General features: G+C 31.4%; 2 protein-coding genes and 1 long non-coding RNA gene across 4 annotated transcripts; all 3 read right to left on the bottom strand.

The window, feature by feature from the left end:
* Positions 1-1,752: 1,752 nt before the first annotated feature.
* Positions 1,753-4,419, bottom strand: LOC132728449 (uncharacterized). 2 transcript variants are annotated; one of them, XM_060714092.1, is made up of 3 exons: positions 4,191-4,419; positions 3,768-3,868; positions 1,753-3,273 (listed from the first exon to the last, which is right to left on the bottom strand). In XM_060714092.1, exon 3 carries the CDS (start codon positions 3,264-3,266, stop codon positions 1,896-1,898), a length of 1,371 nt encoding a protein of 456 aa, XP_060570075.1. In that variant the 5' UTR covers positions 3,267-3,273; positions 3,768-3,868; positions 4,191-4,419; the 3' UTR covers positions 1,753-1,895. The 2 variants fall into 2 exon arrangements, with proteins under 2 accessions (XP_060570075.1, XP_060570074.1); XM_060714091.1 differs by lacking the exon at positions 3,768-3,868.
* Positions 4,420-8,722: 4,303 nt separating this feature from the next.
* Positions 8,723-18,900, bottom strand: LOC132728446 (uncharacterized). Its single transcript, XM_060714088.1, has 4 exons — positions 18,854-18,900; positions 12,449-12,579; positions 10,640-10,730; positions 8,723-10,067 (listed from the first exon to the last, which is right to left on the bottom strand). Exons 2-4 carry the CDS (start codon positions 12,574-12,576, stop codon positions 9,885-9,887), a joined length of 402 nt encoding a protein of 133 aa, XP_060570071.1. The 5' UTR covers positions 12,577-12,579; positions 18,854-18,900; the 3' UTR covers positions 8,723-9,884.
* LOC132728444 (uncharacterized) lies at positions 15,541-17,071 on the bottom strand. The gene is made up of 3 exons (XR_009625488.1): positions 16,616-17,071; positions 16,118-16,189; positions 15,541-15,789 (listed from the first exon to the last, which is right to left on the bottom strand). It is a non-coding gene; the product is annotated as an uncharacterized LOC132728444 (long non-coding RNA).
* Positions 18,901-19,097: the final 197 nt, after the last annotated feature.

The following is a 19,097-nucleotide window of genomic DNA, read 5'->3' as shown; positions in this document are numbered from 1 at the left end:
TTGTAAAGAATTGTTATTTAAATAAAGACATGTACTTAAAATTAGATACAACAATACAGTTATTTTGTATATAAATATAATTATATATGTTTAATATGATGTTCAGTTCATTGTTATTGCTATAATATAAATAAAGTTTTATTTTCTTTTACATCTTTATCTTTATTTGATCTTTGATCTCATTATTATTGTGATTTATATGTCATTTAATATGACTCATGATTAGAAATAAAAAGTTCTATTCTATTCTAATTCATTAAGTGTGAAGGCTTTAAATTTGAAAATAATTTGTATGGGCGTGCAACTTAAAATTTCTAAACACTTGATGGCATTTATTATACTGTGTTAAAGTAACTATGGCAACTATGACAACAACAACAACAACAACAACAACAACAACAACAACAACAACAACAACAACAACAAGAAAACATGACAGTGTCTTTAAGATTCAATGTGATGTATGTTCCTGTTAAGCACGAAATTGTGTTGCTATAGCAACGCTCTGAATTTTTTTATTCGGTGATACAAGTGTGTGCATATATGCTTCAAATTTATAATTATTTAAAACATGAAATGGTTGTTTAATAATATTAAATACATAGCAAATTATTTATATATGTAATAAATGGCATGCTTAATTCATTTTCTTAGTGATTATGATCGAAAAAATGGTCAGTTTGAGTGTTTAAATGTTTTAATAATTATAATAATAATTTTGATGTATAAGTAATATACTCCTGACGGTAATATTAGAATACCCATACTCTTCTCGTGTTTGTAAGTACCGCTATTGTATGGTAGTCAATTAACATGTAATATGTTTATTTGTGCCGTCCGGTTAGCTCGATTTGTAGAGCGTTGGACTATGAATTGGGCGACCTGGGTTCCCGGACGGTTCAGGTCATTTTAATTATGATTGATGATGGAATACTTTCTACGGTCATATTGACTGTACCTCTGCCCTGGGCTGTACTGAAGTATTACCAGTCTTTGTGAAAGTGAAGGCATCTAGCTAGTACTGGCAAAATGTTTGATGAACGATGTGATGCCACAAATTTGTGCTTTGGTTAATTCACAGTGGCTTACTGATGTGATTCGGAACGACTTAAAACACCAGTAAATGAATTGAATTTGCTGTGTAACCGACGTCATTTTTCATACGAATCATATAACATTTGTTATAGATTCTTCTTAAAAAGCTTTCAAAAATCATATTTTTAGGTTATATTGTTTGTTTAAATTATAGTATGCCAGTTTATCTATTTATAATACTGCATGTTTGAAACGTCACTTTTCATTGGATAATCGTAACGTTTATATGATCTAAATACGGTTGCTGTCGATTTCTGAAGTAATTTCATTTTTGTTTCAAGAAAATGGACGTTTTGCAGTATTATAAATTCGTTATAAAGAATTTTGAAAAGTTATGACTAACGGCTCGGGTTATATATACATACAACCGTTTAAATAGGGTCATATAACCTAACTTATATATAACTAATAATATATATTGGTTGACGTCAACGTGCTGTATCCAATTTCTTCCTTTTCTGTACTTTTCATTCTATAAAGTCTTACTCTTTGTAGTATTCTACAATACTAATTATGACTTAAATTAATCGCTTTATATAAAAATATAATTACTAAGTTTGCATTCACTTATTTCTCTTTTGACTGAATTTATATTATTGAAGCACGCATCAAGAGTCAACAGTTTTTCAAAAAAATATATTCAAACTTAGTTTTCCCCCAAAAAAACAAATAATAACGTTAAACATCTATTTTTATGGGCAACCTAGCAGACAAACAAGTGTAACATGTAAGATAAAAATGTTTTATTCAGATTAAGTTGAACAGATTACAAGATACACGCAATAATGTGATCTCTGATCCTATGATAACATTTGATATACTCGTTCGATTATTGTATCGTTTACAGCAATACCCTCGTGACTCATTAACTTCCAGTCCGGAAATACAATATCCGCCATTTTGCATCTTAATTTATCGCAAACATCGTCGTTTTTGACACCGTATTCTCTCGCAATGGCTGCAATTATATGACGCAGTTTAAGAATTTCTACCTCGTCCCTATTCTTGCTGTAGACACATAATTGATCAGGTGCTTTGTACAACACAAGCATCGCAATACGAAGTTTAGCACATCGCAGTAAGAGTTGTGGCCCTTCTTTATCTAGCTTCTCCAGCAAGCCTACAATCTTCTGCCTTTTCCCAAATGAAAATTTTCCATAGAAAAGGTTTCTATCAGGAATAATATAATACGGGAGAAAATTCCATTTTGATAAACAGTATTTGAGAAAAGTTAGAGAAAATAAAACTATCTCCAGCAATTTCTGTTCTCTGAACACCGTATAAGGAAGTATCTCAGCCAACCAAAAACATACATTTTTCATAATAAAGGAAGTAATTTCGTCACTTACAGTCTTAAGGATATCCTTTGCAATTAGCTTCAAAAGTACATAATGTTTAATTTGTGTAGAATTAAAGCTTTGCACAAGCTTAACTTCTGTGTTTATAAAGCACAAACGCCATTCTTTGAAGTTTGACTCATTGTCACGGCAACCTATAGGTACTAATTCACAGTTCTCCGAAGATACTCGGATATTTTCAATGACGCCAGAATTTGGCCATCCATAGTCGTGGTGTCGTTTAAGCCATGCTTTAAGTTCATTCGGGTGTTGGCAAACAAATCCTGTTACAATATCAGCCTTTAAATCGCCTGTAGATAACGGGAGAGCAGGCCCTGAAGTTTTACCATAAGAAACTGCATTTTGTTGAGGGAGCAAGCTTTGTCTCTTCTTGATCTCATTCCGCTGTTCTTCCATAAAACACGCACTTGAGATATATTTATTGTTGTCCGAGTCTTCAAACAAAGCTTTGTGAATTATCTTTGAGTTTCTTCCTCGTTTAAAATTTATAAGTTTAAGTTGGGTGTACCCTGGAGGAGCGTTTCTGTCGTCTCGTTGGAAACACGTTACATCGCTTGTAGAATGGTCGTCTGCATCCTGGACGCAGACGACATCTGTAAGAACATACATATGATCAATGTCGCTTTCGTAGACCGCACTGACGCCCTCTGCCTTACTTCCGGCTATTATAAGATGTCTGCCAGACTTGTGGTATTTCATCTTGTTCTCTTGAAGAGCGTACTTCTGCCAGAGTTTTCTCCTTAAGTTGACCATATTTGAACCATACCCAATATTGTCCATGGCACGAGACACAAATAAGGATATATCCTCCATTACTTTTCTGAAGTTATACATGAAATAATACTGTACATGTTTCTATAAAATGATGATAAACTGATTATGTAGAACGTTTTCAAAATTCGATAAAAATAAATAAACTTTCACTAAACTATTCTAAAGATCTTGTACTAAGTAGTTTTTTTTAAATTATTAATAAAGGGCGGATATGACACGGAAAACAACCACTTGACATAAATATTTTCAGAAAATGGACATACAAAGGGAATTAATTCAGTATATTTTAATTTGATATAGCACTTCTTTTATTACTTCCCATCGATAACACCCCCTTAGTGAATCGATACCGGCCAAATTTTATCTTTAAAATTACCAAAAATCCTAGTAGTACACTCAATTTTATTCATGATTTTAATTACTTAAGTAAAGATGTAAATGGTTAAAAAAATACAAAAGAAGAAATAAATAAATAAATGAATAAATAAATAGAAAAAAGTAAGTAAAAATAATGATTCAACGAGTAAAAAGTGTATTAACTTATCTACTTCCTGTGTTAAAGTTGAAACATAAGTGACAGGTGTGAACTGTATATACCAGCAAGGTTTGAATATGTCTATTCTAATGCAGTTGATTTTTATCTTAAAAAGAAAGAAAACTAGATTAATAACTTCCATGCAAAAGTGTTATTTTATCCAAACTAAAGTGTTTTTGCTTCTAATTTACCCATCGCCACGCCAAATATCTAAAACAGACTAATCTTTCTTTTAGTTTCGACAAAACCATAACAATGATTATCATTTTTGGATTATTATCAAAATAAGTATTGAATGAATAGCCGACAATGCAAACCTTGATCACACGACCCGGATGTTCCGGATGTTCGCGGTTAGCACTGTTGGCAAGCTTAGGATCAGTTACCGCCAACAGACTAATGCCAGATCAATAAAAAAATAAACTTACATTTACTCGATATCCAAATATATTTTAAACAATTTCTTAGTTTCCTAATTGTAAAATATATGGATATATTGAATCATTATAATATACACTGTAAAATTTCGCGGATTTGATAACAAGTCATGTGTGACCGTGTAAACTCCTTCTCATCTTAATTTAAATCAAAATGTCGCATTGCATTTTAAACAGAACATAACATACAATTTATTTCAGAATTAAATGTTGTATATCGCCATGCAAACATTTATATTATCACATGTATGCCACGTGGTCATACTAAATAGTCAGGTAAAAAGATAAAAAATGTTGTCAGATAATATTTTCTATAACTTGAAGACCAAATCATGATTTAATCAAGAGTAAATAATGTTTAAAGATCCTGTATGTTTTGTAATTGAGATTGCATACCACTCTTCATAAAATTATATATGTATGAAATTATGCAAATTGATCAATTTTCAAACATCGAAGAATATGTAAAATATGTATTGCAAATATTTGTACATATTTAAGGTAATCATTAAATTATATGTATTCATTTCTTATTGAAAAAATTTACTTAGAATTTATAGAGAACAAAATTCTAATTACCTCCCTTTATTTACATGAAATATTAAATTCGGTAATATCTTTATAATTAATGTTTTTTGGAACTTACAATATCGATAAATCTTAATTTGAGCATCATGATTTGTATATAAAACCATAAAAATAATGTGTTACAGGATCTAATAATACAGGATATAAATTGTAAATATAAGACCTTCCCTTTTTATTAGCTATGATATACATGTATTTCATTTTGCTGTTATGTACATGTGTTACTCAATTTAGTATCAATTGTATCGAAGTTGGAATAAACAATATCAAAAATTTGATTTCTACCCATTCTTAATTAGATGACCTCGTTCGATAATTTAAACTAAACACTGACCATTCTTATTCTCATTTAGGTTCTTAAAGTATATACATTACGTTGAATTGGTATTGTTTTCTTTTCATCAAGAAAGAGGAAAAAACAGCATTAGTAATCAAATTCATTTTTACACATGTGACACCATATCGAAAATTTTCGACATTTTCCGTTCTAAATCCGTAAGTCGACGAGGTTATAAGCATGGCATCGGTGGTAAAGATCAGTAAATATAAGGTTCCTTCTCACTTTAGTTAAAGCAGAAATAATAATCTTATCGACTGTAACAAGAAATTCATCGCCATTTACGTATGTCGTTCATTGCGGATGGATATAACAAGAAATTCATAGATATTTACGTCTGTCGTTCTTGTGGATAAAAAGAAGAAAATCGTCACCACTTACGTGTATCGTAATGTAAGGGGAAATTCGTTGCCACTTTTGTCTGTCGTTCATCTTGATGGATGAAACTTGAAAGTCATAGCCACTTAAGTCTGTCGTTCTTATTGACTTAAAACAAGAAAATTCAAAGTCGTTCATCGTGATGAATTTAACAAGAAAATTCATAGCCACGTAATTGTTTCTTGCATGCTTCCCGCCACTTTAAGTATGTCGTCCATGTGTCAATGATCATACAATGTTTAATGTTTGTATATAACGTGGATATTGTTTACTAGCTGATAATAAATATTGAGAAAATAAAGAGACAAAAGTTCAGGACAATTTTACAAAATTCCAATTTTTGAAGAGGTTGTAAAAATGGTGTTATTAGTTTAGGGTACTCACTGTCCACAGATATAAGATAAAACATGTCACAGTTAAAAGTATCCCTTTATCTACTAATTTGTCCTACTTTTGTATAAAAGTGAAAACTCCATATTATGTAAATATTTATACATATCATAGCTTAGCACAAACTATTGGTAATGAAAATCAACATTTTTTACATATCTTATTATTTACATTATTTTATTGATAGTATATTATTGTAGGCCTGCAATGGAAACTTATTTGAAGGTAGGATCGGGACATAACATTATTTCCATTCATTTACGCAATATTTTTATTTATCTAACACAATAACGTGAAGTATTATTACAAGTATGCTGATAAGCTTGATAAAAAATGTTGTCATATTCAGATTATAATGAGTCATTTTAAAACCTAGTTTGTACACGAAAGTTCAGGTGCCCGCGGCTCGATCCAAACATGTCAGAAGGAAGAAAACTCGGGGTCTACGCTTGATACAGTCAAATTGTTCAAAAGCACAAAACTCAAAAACAACTTTGTCCTTTCAGAGAAAAGTAAAAGACATGTACCAATACCCGAGAAAATTTTATGCAGTCGAGAGAAAATGGCAAATGTTAAGCTCGGAAGAGAATGTATTTCTCCGTTATAGATCTCATCTGTTAGAAACAATGCCTAACTTATGTTCCATAACAATTCAAAACCTACTGAACGGTAACCAGAAGCTAAGCCACGACATTCCCTGGGCTGGCCAACTATAATTTCTAAAACAGTCTTTAACTCGAGGTTCTGTCTATGAGTGCTTAACCACTTTGCACGCTAAAGAACCAGGAGAAGCTTCTGTAATTTGGCATATATTTGTATCTTCGACTGTCCTTCAAAGTCCTCAATGACTAATGCTCTTCTGGAGGACTCGCACATATGGGCAACTGGTGGCGAGTATAGATAAACTCAAATAACTATGACATTAATTCTTAAATATAGATAAGCCATCTCCAGGAGCTGGAGCTTTATTTCAAACTGCATACAGTATAATGCCGTCATCTTAATCACCTTTTTCCTTATTCTATCTAAACTTAAATCTCGATCCTCTTTATTGTATAAATAAGAATATTATTTTATTCAATATGACAACAGTTACAGTCATATATGAAGTATTTAATACTTTTAAAGCTCTTGATATAAACTTCCGGCTATAATCCTGTTTAATTCATGTACCTTTTTATCGTCAATATTATTTTATATTGTAACTATTCTATAAAATAAACGTTTATTGACATGTTAAAGGTATGTTTTCACAGATCTCTTATGTTATAGGTATTTTTTCATGTATCCCTTATCAAATCAACATTTTAACATCCCACAATCATAATTATCAACCTTTTACAAAAACTGTAAAAAATCACTTTAAACATCTTTAAATTCATTGTACATCTATAGATCTATTTACACTTAGTCTGTGGCACATGAAACCAGTGCAGACGACAATCAACTGTCACATCATTGCTGTCTGGTCAAGGTGTGCACTATATGCTATTTAGTAAGTACAGATTTCGAGTATGTATTTTGAATTTTTCCCTAAAAATGATAAATTGTTTTGTTCATATTGAAAAATTGTCATGTGATGGATAAGTCTATTTAAGATATGTAGCAGGGTACTAGAGATACGTGTATCATATAAATACTAGAGTTACTTGTGTCATATAGAGAATAACATGCTACTGTCTTTTGATATCAATTTTATCAGGTGAGGCTGATATGGGCTAGAAAGGGCGAGGCTTGCCGAGCCCTTTCTGCCCATATCAGCCGAGCCTGATAAAATTGATATCAAAAGACAGTAGCATGTTTTTCTATTTATCATGTAACACATAATAAATGTCAAAATAACAAAATAATCTACTTTTAAAATAGCGAATTTCGTTATAAAGGTGGATTTTTGTTCAAAGAAATAATTCTTGAAAACAAATTCCTCCGCCCCTGAAACTTAGAATTTGTAAATGGCGGCATTTTTTCTTTCGACTCGGAAAAAGTTTAGCACGAATTGGTGGAAATATTTAAAATCACCTTTAATTCTGAACATGAACAAAATTTCCACGCTAAAGTCACCAGGAAATTTAACTTACTGGAAATTTTTTTTCTTGACTTGCCCAATTCAAAGTTCACATGATAATACTTTCATGGAAAGAATTAAAACTGGCAATCAATACAAGCTAAAACCATGCATTAATTTTTAAACGAAAACAGTTTCTTCACTTTATTAAATAACATAATGGCGAAATAAATAAACATTTCATTTTTCAAGAAATCGTCATAGCCTTTTTGTTATGAAAAATTATTTTATTAAGTATGACGTGACAGTCATTTTGAGTTTTATTTGCCGATATAAACTTATACGTTTACTTCATTACTTTTTATCGTCAATATTATTTTTTATTCGTAATTGAAAAAATAATAATGAATTTTAAATATCTTGTTCAAGACTTGTTAAGGTATTTTCAGATTTACAATTAGAATTACATCCATGAAAATTATCAATTATAAAAATTGAAAAAATCCTTAAACATGTTTTCGTGGTTAATTTAGTTTATTCACGTTACTGTGCCTGAAATCAAAAATCAACTGTCACACATTGCTGTCTGGCAGTTACCATATGTATTTATAAGTAAGATTTCATGGTATGAATTTTCTAAAGTAAACTGTTTTGGTTCATTTAAAAAATTTGTCATGTGTAAGTCTAAGTTAAAATAAGCAGGTGTTTCTAGATGATACTTTATCAAAAAATACTAAGTTACTGTAAAAATTAGGCAACATGCTATGTCTTTTGATACAATATTATATCGTAAATACTAAAAATATGCCCATATACAGCTGTAAATATCTTTATCAATTAATTAATTCTTAAACAGCAAAAGATAAAAACAACAGGATTATAAAAGACCATTATTATGCTCATCACAAGAAATAAATTACCCAGGCACATTTAAAGGAGCTCCACTGAGGTCAAAATGCCTAAAAACATAAAATTTGAAATTCATTCACAGATCAAGTGAAACTCTAAAAATGTAACAAATCTGCAAAGGATAATAAAGAAATATACTAATATAAAATTAAATTTCGAGTTTTGTACTACTCTTGGTCCTAAAAATAGAAAAAGGGAATGGTTTGGAAATATGCACACAAATAATTGGTCTAGTCCTACATTAAATGCTTTGCAAATCTTGCAAAAACAGTCCCAGTCCTTTCATCTTAAAAAATCACAGTTGAGTCCCTTTAATAGATTATCATAACTATACATCTGATAAAACTCAGTTGAGTCCCTTTAATAGATTACCAATATACATTTGCGTATCATTTACGCATTTTTGTGAAACTCAAAAAAATTCAAATCTTTCTTTACACCCGTGACAAAAGCTGTTCCTATTGGAAGACTTTGCCCAAAGTAAACAGATAGTCTTCTCTTATATGAAGTCTAGCCTGACTGCTGGATACAAAATTTCAATGTTTTTAAAATCCCTAAAATAGATAGTGGACAGTTCTGAGTTCTAAGGCAGGGTTAGTCCATTACACAATTTAGGGTAAAGCAGTGTAAGATCTAAAAGTTATTTTTCAACATCATAAAACAATTAATCAAAATAAATATTCCAATTCAAAAAATTTAAATGCTTACAATCTTAAACAACATCATCAATAAAACTCGAATTCATTTTTTAAATATCTTTTCATCAACATAAAATATTATGTCAGCAATATTATGAACTGTCTGTCCCCTTTGTCAACACATACTTGCAGTGCAACAAATAGAGCAGGTATATATTATGATACAATTAGATTTTGTTGCAGATCTCAATATATCAGAATCTGTTTGTCATAGACAAGATGTATTTGTTTGTTCTCTTACAGCTCCAATCTAGTTGACAGATGCATCTATCTCTAATAAGTGCAATATAAAATATTGCTGCATAGCATATTTCCATTCTGAGATAAAGTTATGTACATCTTGCAACTACAATTTCATCTTTGGTTTAATAGACAGATGTTCAGTCTTTCTTTAGTGCATGACTGTACCATTTACCTCCCTTGGATTGACTAGACTGTGTTTTATTTCCCAGTAACTGCCTGGACTGGTTAGACAGGCCCAGTTTAGACTGCATATTCTTGTCATATCTAACAGCTTCCTCACTCACTAACCTCGCCTGCCTTGCTACATTGTCCATGTGTTTCTGTAGACAAAAGATAAGTATAAACAATAGTTTTATTTTGAATAAGTTTGACAACTTTTCTTAAAAGGTTCACTTTAAATTATAACCTTTAACACCTATATTTACCCTTAGCCAGCTGGCAGCAACTGAGTCTACCTATCTGACCAGTACAAACCAAGACCAGCTGATTCTTTGTGGTCAGATCATGGTTTGCACTGTTCGCTTTTCAGTCCTATTTTATTATTTTCCCATAAAAGAATCAAATGGTTTTGTACATATTGAAAGAGGTTCTATTAACATCTAATCAATCTCTGATAGTTTAACCAGAACCCTTGTTTTTCTTTAGAGCACAGCAACACCATATTATAACACTCTGCCCTCCATCAGCACATTTCTAATATAAAAGTTTAGATATCTACGTATAGCTATAAAAGATCTAATTTGATAATCAAAGAAAGGACTGTCTGTTTAAAAAAAAAAATAATTTGTATATTAGTGAAATACATCTACTATATGGTCAAAGGGAGGTAACTGGTACAATAAAAAAACTTTAGGAAATGACAAGTTATCTCCTTTTATTAAAGGTTTGGTACCTGTTTTCTCTCCTCTGCCAATTTCAAACTAGAAGCAAGTTCTTCAGCTGTCTTTTTTTCATTTTTATAACCTTTCATCCTTGAGTTCAGCCTATAAAAATAATTCATAAGAATTATTTGACTTCATCATGTATTTTTTCAATTAAAGGGACTCAATTGAGATTTTGTCAAGATGACATGCTGGGAGTGAAAATATGTTTTTCAAGATTTATGTACCATTTGATGTAGGTCTTAACAAATAACTTGTGTGTAATATTTCTGATCATTTTTACACTCCCTCTTTTTACATAATATCATTTTAAGTATGCAAAATGACCCAAAAATGAAAAGTTTTTAAACGCTTATAAACTCCTATCAGGGTCTTTCAAATTCTATTTTAAAGACCCTGCTCATATCATTCTATCCAGAATCACACAAAATAAGGACTTTCAATTAAAAGGATTTTTTAATTTAATTCTAAGACTGTATTTCTTCATTACTTTTTGCAAAATTCCTTTTTATGTGGCCACAATGGATCTATGTAAAAATTAAATTTTTTTAAAAATCTTTTGCTCCTCAGTTGAGCTCCTTTAAAACATATGTATATGCTGTAAATTAAAGTCTGCTTTTATTGGCAAGTTGATGAGTGTAAGAACATTTAAACAGTGTAAAGAATATCTATATCCCAATGCGATGGTTGAAACTCTGCTCTGGTGAATTCAATATTGCTTACTGCCGTGATCCGGAGTGTAAACTACCAACACCACCACCACTCTATATCCCACATTTTTTATGAAATATCAACAGATCTTAAAGATTAGGCTAGTCATAAAATTACATGTATCATTGTTTCCCTTCCTGAGACCCATGCCTGCTTGAATAGGGTAGGTAGGTAAATTTGGAGAAAAATTTATTTGAATTTCAGAAAAAAAAGGTTATGAATGCTAAGCATATACTCAAAAGTTAGAACCAATTTTAAATGTTATAGTTTTAATCAATATATATCCCAGAGGAGACAAAGGAGACAAATACACGATAATATTTTTTTGAGTATTCTGTGCTCAACCTGATTTTTTTTCCTTTATTTGACTGGGTGGCAGTGATTTTTGTGGGCAGGCAGCAGGAGGAAAAACAAACAATATCATGTTAGGCCTTATGAGGCCTTATAAAAATGAGGAAGCTTAGATTAAACAATAAAATTTATAATGAATGTACATGTATATACATACACATGTACATGTATGTCTTTCATAAATGTAAAAGAATGAAAAAAAAAAACAACTGCTCTCCTTGTTTAAATGCTTTAAAATTACCTGGTCAGAAATTCAAACAAAAATTTTGTAAACTGCATTCAGCAGAGACATATTAATTCACTTTAATCAATGACAGGACTATTGCATTAATATATAGTTACAATTAATCTGTACTCTGTAGAAATTTGTGATTTACTGAAACTCATACTTGAGTTGTCAAACAACATTTGAGCCGCGCCATAACAAAACCAACAAAGTGCGTTTGCAACCAGCATGGATCCAGACCAGCCTGCACATCTGTGCAGTCTGATCAGGATCCATGTTGTTTGCTAACCAACCCTATTGCAAGTAGAGAAACTGATAGCGAACAGCATGGATCCTGATCAGACTGCCAGATGCGCAGGCTGGTCTGGATCCATGCTGGTCGCAAACGCATTATGTTGGTTTTGTCATGACGCGGCTCATTTCTTTATTTCTTTTCTTTATCAATTTGTTGATAATTTAATTTCAAGCTCAAAACATCAAGAAACATTAAAATGTTATCATCTTAATATATCATACAATGGTAATATCAAACCGTTTTGGTACTGGAGCTATGTTCTTGTCATCAAAACCATGCAGAAATCTGAGGCCACCTTGATTTTCTACAACACTTGACCGTGAACTGTCATTCAATATGTCTTCTCTATTCGTACTAGTAGCCATGATCTGAATCCAAAGACAAAATAATACAAAACTAAAACAAATAATCATATAATATATCAACACTATAGTAATAGATTATGCTAATACACCCCTATTAGTATAAATGATGATATGGTGATGTTAAGTATGAGTATAACACTGATACCTGACCTTCAATGTCTTTTTCCTACACTCATTAAAACCCTTCTTGGCCTTAAAGTCATTTTACTTTGTTGTAATTCATTCAAAAAACTATAAAATAACGTTTTGATGCTTGTCAATATCTGTATTATAAAGCAAGCAGGACATTTCGGCCCCAAACCAAATCGGCCCCAGTCGAAAAATCGGCCCCTGGACGTTTCGGCCCTTTTCCGCGAGACGTTTCGGCCCCACTATAGTATATTGCTTGATTGATTAACAACAATTAACAACATTTCACATTTAGATAAGCTAAATAAATGGCCCTTTCAACATACAATCAGGCACATTTTTACTGAAATGTCAAAGACCTTTATCTACAGTAATTACATGTAGGTAAAAACAATGGAGTTAATGAAATGTGTACATCCTTTTAAAATAAATGGAAAATGTGAGAAAAATTAGAGATTATTAATTGATACAAATTCGTTATTAGCTTAAAGTTATTCACTAACATTTAAAATCCCTATTGATTAGCTCATTTGAAAAACAGTTCATTTTTTTTTCTATGTGTCAATTTTGGTTAACATGTGGAGGGGGTTAGTTTATAATGAGTTTTCCAGCCAAAAATGTAATCATTGTATTCTTAATATCAAGGATTGTTAATGCAGTTAATTCCTATCAAGTGACAGAAAATATTTTTTTGGTTACTTTTTCTAGAAAATATAAAGTTAAAACAGTCAGCAATTTATAACAGACATTTTTCTTAGAGTTAAAAGGATATAAACAAGAGCTGTCCGTAAGACAGCGCGCTCGACTTTTTTAGTGCTTGCCTATAATACAAAACATTGACAGTTAAGGGCCATAATTCAAATAAAATCTTTGACAGAATTACCTTCTCCTGGACATGTTTGGGAATCATGATTGTAAACAAGTATTCCAACTTTCAAATTAATATCTCAAACAGTTCAGTCAAAAAGTGGACTGGTACTAAAAACTTAACCAAGTTCTAAGTCGATAAAAGGCCTTAATTTTTAAAACAAATCCTTGACAGAGTTACCTTCTCTTGCGTACAGATGGGGGTAATGATGTGAAATAGCATTAAAAGTTTCAAAGCAATATCTCAAAGGTTAAGGCAATAAGTGGATTTTACCCATATTCAATGTATTTTCTAAGTCAAAAAGGGGCATAATTCTGTCAAAAACCTTGACAGAGTTATGTCCTCTTGTCTGTTGATGAAGGTCGTGATGGTAAACAAGTAATGGTCAGTTTCAAAGCAATACCTCCAATGGTTTTGAAATAAAGTGAGGTGGTACAAAAAACTTAACCAAGCTCAATACACTTTCTAAGTCAAAAAAGGGCCATAATTCTGTCAAAAACCTTGACAGAGTTATGTACTCTTGTCTGTAGATGGAGGTTATGATGGTGAACAAGTATGGTAAGTTTCAAAGCCATACTTGTAATACTTCTGAAATAAAGTGGGGTGGTACGAAAAACTTAACCAAGGTGTGACGCCAACGCTAACGCCGACGCCGACGCCGGGGCGAGTAGGATAGCTCCCCTTTTCATAGAAAAGTCGAGCTAAAAAGTTACTATGTAATCATTTGTCTCTGCGTGCCCCACATGTATTATCTACGTAATAAATCAATTGATTGTATCCTCACATTTAGGAGGCATTGTTTTGCTAACCTTTATATTTTACAATTCAGAGTGAAACCACACCTCTAGCTCCTCCCTAATATAATGCATTACTGAAATTTGTTAGACTGGTTAGACGACAGATTAAGTAAATTTTATTTAGTTAGTACACATTAACCAAAGTTAGACTTAGCAGAAATTTGAAAAATACTACAATGTGATTGGACAAAAAATAATGTTGATCATTAATTGCTATTAGATAATGATAGATGCTAGATGTTATAAAACTGATTGAAAAACTGAAACCAAATTATAAATGCTATGTACCTGCTATAGATAAGTTATAACATTCGAAAATAAAGTGTTTGTGCGTAAAATTGTTGGAATAATTTCATTATATATAAAATTAAATTAGATAAATTATTTGCTGGAAATTAACTGTGATTAAATACTTACAATCAGATTTTAAGTGTAAAAATTGTGACTGATAAACGGACAGAAATGTCCGATCTGTGCATTGAGTGCAATAACGTTGTGCGTGGGAGACAGCATGCAGTGACATGCGATATATGTGATGGCAGCACCGAAAATGAGATACAGCTAGGTAGGTCAGTTTTGAATAGGTTTTCCCAAAAATTAATATATTGCACCTAATGCACCTATAATTACTGTTTGGTCGGTGAGGCAGTGGTGCGTCTATACCTGTACGAAATTTTCTGCACGGAAATGAGGCGGAATTCAATGGCAGATTCCGCCCAGAAATTTAAATTCTCCCCCAAATATACAAGTGTTAAACCATTTGCTTTTGGCACGGATTCCGGCCGGATTCCAGGCGGAAACGGGACGGATTCCGGGCGGAATTGGGACGAAATATATGCAAATGAGTTGGGGCGGAATTTTGAAGCGGAATCTTGGGGGCGGGAATTTTGAAGCGGAATCTCGGGCGGAATTTTGAAGCGGAATCTCGGGGCGGAATTTCGGAACGGAATTTTGGAACGGAATTGTCAAACAAAATTCTGGGCGGAATTTTGGGACAGAATTCATTGGGGCGGAATTTTTATGAGTTTAAACATGATCACATTTTTTTTGGATAAAATTATCAATAATGTATCAGAGTTTAACATGATCACATTTTTTGGGGATAAAATTATCAATAATGTATCACATTAAATTTTTTCTTTCACAAAATTTAATACATATCCTTTTAGTCCAAATACAGAATAGAATACCATACATTCACTATAACACAAACAGTTTTTTTTCTACCTGCAGGTTTTGGTAGTTACTGGTTTTCTTAGAATCCAACACTTTGTTTTTTTTGCAATTTTTTTGCTGAGAGTGTTTCAATCATAAATTTGTTTCAAATGTTTCTGATTATTTAAATTACTATTTCTTTAATTGATGTCTGTTTTAAGTCCACTGCCTGTGTTTCCAAGAACTTCTTGTGGTTGTGCTCACCTTTAATGATAAAATTAATAATTAATTAAACAAAAATGTAGTAATTAATTATGTTTGATTGCATAATTATATGCAGTTATATTTCATATTTTTTGATAATATCATATTTTATGTTTCAACAGTATTAAATATTAAAACAGTGCTTATGAATATTCAAAATACTAAAGCTTACGCAGTATCTTATTTCAGTGCACAAGTGTTTAAGGAATTGCTCTGTATAAGAATTAATTAACTGCTTATTTGTGACACTATTTACTACTGGTTATGTATTTTTTCAAAGAAAGATGTTGAATAGTAAAGTACAATGTATTGAGATTTAAAAACATACCTTTTCAGGATTAATACTGCACATCTTTATTGAAACACCTTTGCATCTCACAGTCAGCACTTAACTCCCAGTCTGAAAATATGAGTGTAAAATGTAATTTTAGATTGTTCCATTGGAAACACAACACATACATGTTAAAAATAATAAATGATTATGATGACCTGTGTTCAGCTGTACAAACTTCTGAATTTGTACCATTTATTCCTATTTAATCAAATTGACTTAATTTGTTTAATTTCCAGGAAATGAAAAAGATCTACTACATGCTATTAATTCATACAATACACACAATCATTATATAGAATCATTGAATAATTTATATTTTACAGTCATTTAACATGTAATAAAGATTTAAAACAATTATCAGAAAAAAACAAATGTATGAAGTTGAAAATATAAAAACAACATTGACCTCTGTTACAAATTTTAGTTTGCTACCATTGATAGTTTGATATAAAACTTGCTTCAGCATTAATGTAACTAAAGGTTTATAATTACCTGATTATGTTGTTCATCTCCTTGTCCCATGTTTTCACACTTATTTATCATACCAATACTAAAACACTTTGAGATCTTAAACAAAAGTATATCTCCAAAAAATTGTTAAAATATCAAGTAGACATCCTCTGTTATTTGCACTCTTTTTGCAGACCCAGATATCTTAGAATTCAAAATTCACAACTGTATAACTGCATGGACAGGTCAATCATTATGTAAAACAGGGTTAATTTACTCATCATCTCAACCTCCATTCATTGAATGTAACAAAAATTCAAGTAACAAATTAGATATATATTTAGAATTTAAAAATCATTACATATTTCTGAACAAAAAAAAAATTTTGCAATGTCCTAGACAAATTCTGCATATGAAATTTATAATGTTATCTCTTCCCAAAATAATTCAATGGAACAGCCTGATCTGTTGGAATGACCAGTGGAGTAAATTAGTCATGCAAAGAGTTTAAGATGGTGGGAAACTGCTGGTCAGTGAGTTTTTATCAGAGCTCTGATCTGTGTAGTGGTAAAATCTTCAGTGGATATATATTGTAGTATTTATTTACCTAAATGAAAGCAATTATTGGGCATATTGGCTGATCAATTCTATATAGATTAAAAGGCATAATATATGAGATTATTTCATGCACTGTTTTGTTTTTTTTTTGTTTATTTTTTATAACAAAATCATGATTTCTTAGAAGTTTAAAATGGCAAGCACACTAATCTTGTCCTGGTGGCTGTCCTGATACTCAAATTTAAACAGCATTGCTTATTTCAATGTTGCTAATTTTATAAACTTAAGCATTTTGTAGGTGAATGTTTTCAAGTTCTACACTAAGATTATTACAGTTGTTTTTCCAGTACAAAAAAGATTTGCTAAATTTAGTCTGACAATATATCATTTGCCACAATATTTAAAAACATTGTTTAGGATATTTTAATGTCTAAAATATAACCCTATTTATTCTAAAATACACCTGTAATTATTGGTCAAGTATCAATTGCTTCAACAAAAAAATAAGTACAGTTGGTAAAATTTCAATGTCTGCAAGTGCAAAAAACAAGAGTTAACAATTATGATTAGACTTCTTATATGTGAAATTCCTGTTCAAGAAAAATGTTTAAGTATAGAATTCCGCCCATAGTGAAGACCATTCCTTCCCAAGAAATTTTCAAAGTTGAAAATTCTGTCCAAGATGAAATGTTTAAGTATAAATTCTGCTCCCAAATAAAATTCCAGCCGGAATTTTTCTAGTTTTCCGCCCAGAAAAGTGAACAAAATATTTTTCTTGTGAGACGGAATGACACGGAATTTGCGTTTCCGTTCCTGTTCAGCCCAGAAATCACTGATTCCGTGTCAATTCCGTGCCAATTCCGCCCAGAATCCGTGCCAAAATTTCGTACAGGTAGACAGAGTGTGCGCACCAATAATGATGTAGAAGGTGAGAATGCTTTAATTTAATGATAAATAACTTGATTTGGAGCAAAATTTTGTTACATTGATTTAATTAAACACGATAATATGAATAATCTGTAAAATTATAACGATCGTTACACGTTTAAAGAAAAGAAAAAAAAACAACTACAACAAAAACAGACAACAAAAAAGACACTGTTCACTTAAATCAACATATGCAGCGCGTCTTAATTTATGGCTATAAAACATGTGAATATCTTTTGATTAGCAAAAAAGATAAACATAAAAAAACAATTCAATAAATCAGCTATAACATAAAGGATTAAATTAATTGTTATTACCATATACGTGATTATACAATTATTTTGAATTGTTACAGGCTACCACGATTTGGTAAAGGGCCGAAACGTCCGGGGCCGAAACGTCTTGGGTAGTTTGGGGCCGATACGTCTTGGGGCCGAAACGTCTCGAATTCATTATAAACACTTATTTATAGAAAGAGACTAAGAGCAAAAGTGTAGTTGTTGATGATTTTATTATTTTGAATCAAAATAATTAACTGACAGCAACTTAAAGCTCTGGTACCAGTGGAGTATAGATATTGTATATTCTGTCATAGACATAAAGATATTATCTTTAATATTTGAACATTCCTACTTTCACTTTGAACCTACTGAAAATCAAACAGTAGATATGCATATTTTGGCAAGGTTGTACACAGTACCTGTTTACCTTTATGTTTACATCTGAAAATGTTAATTCAAAAGCACACAATCATTGACCGTGGTGATCAATGATCAGGTTAAAACCAAAACCAACATTGATTATACGCTCATAATACACAGGATGTTTACACAATTGTTTGGGTAACGGTGATAACGTAAGTTTTTAAAAGCCAATATCTTTATATATTGGGGGCTTAGACCACAAAATTTAAAATCGCGTTAAATACCAAACTACAAAGGTTTGATTTTGGATTCCGAATCTCCGTTAAGAAATTTAATGCTGTCATCTTTAAACATCCACAAGTCAAATGAGGCCCCGGAATTTAAGTTTGTCCTGT

This window comes from Ruditapes philippinarum, unplaced genomic scaffold (genome assembly GCF_026571515.1).
Source record: "Ruditapes philippinarum isolate M1 unplaced genomic scaffold, ASM2657151v2 ctg233_1_1_1_1, whole genome shotgun sequence".
Lineage (NCBI taxonomy): Eukaryota > Metazoa > Mollusca > Bivalvia > Venerida > Veneridae > Ruditapes > Ruditapes philippinarum.
This window is presented reverse-complemented; position numbering and strand designations above follow the sequence as displayed.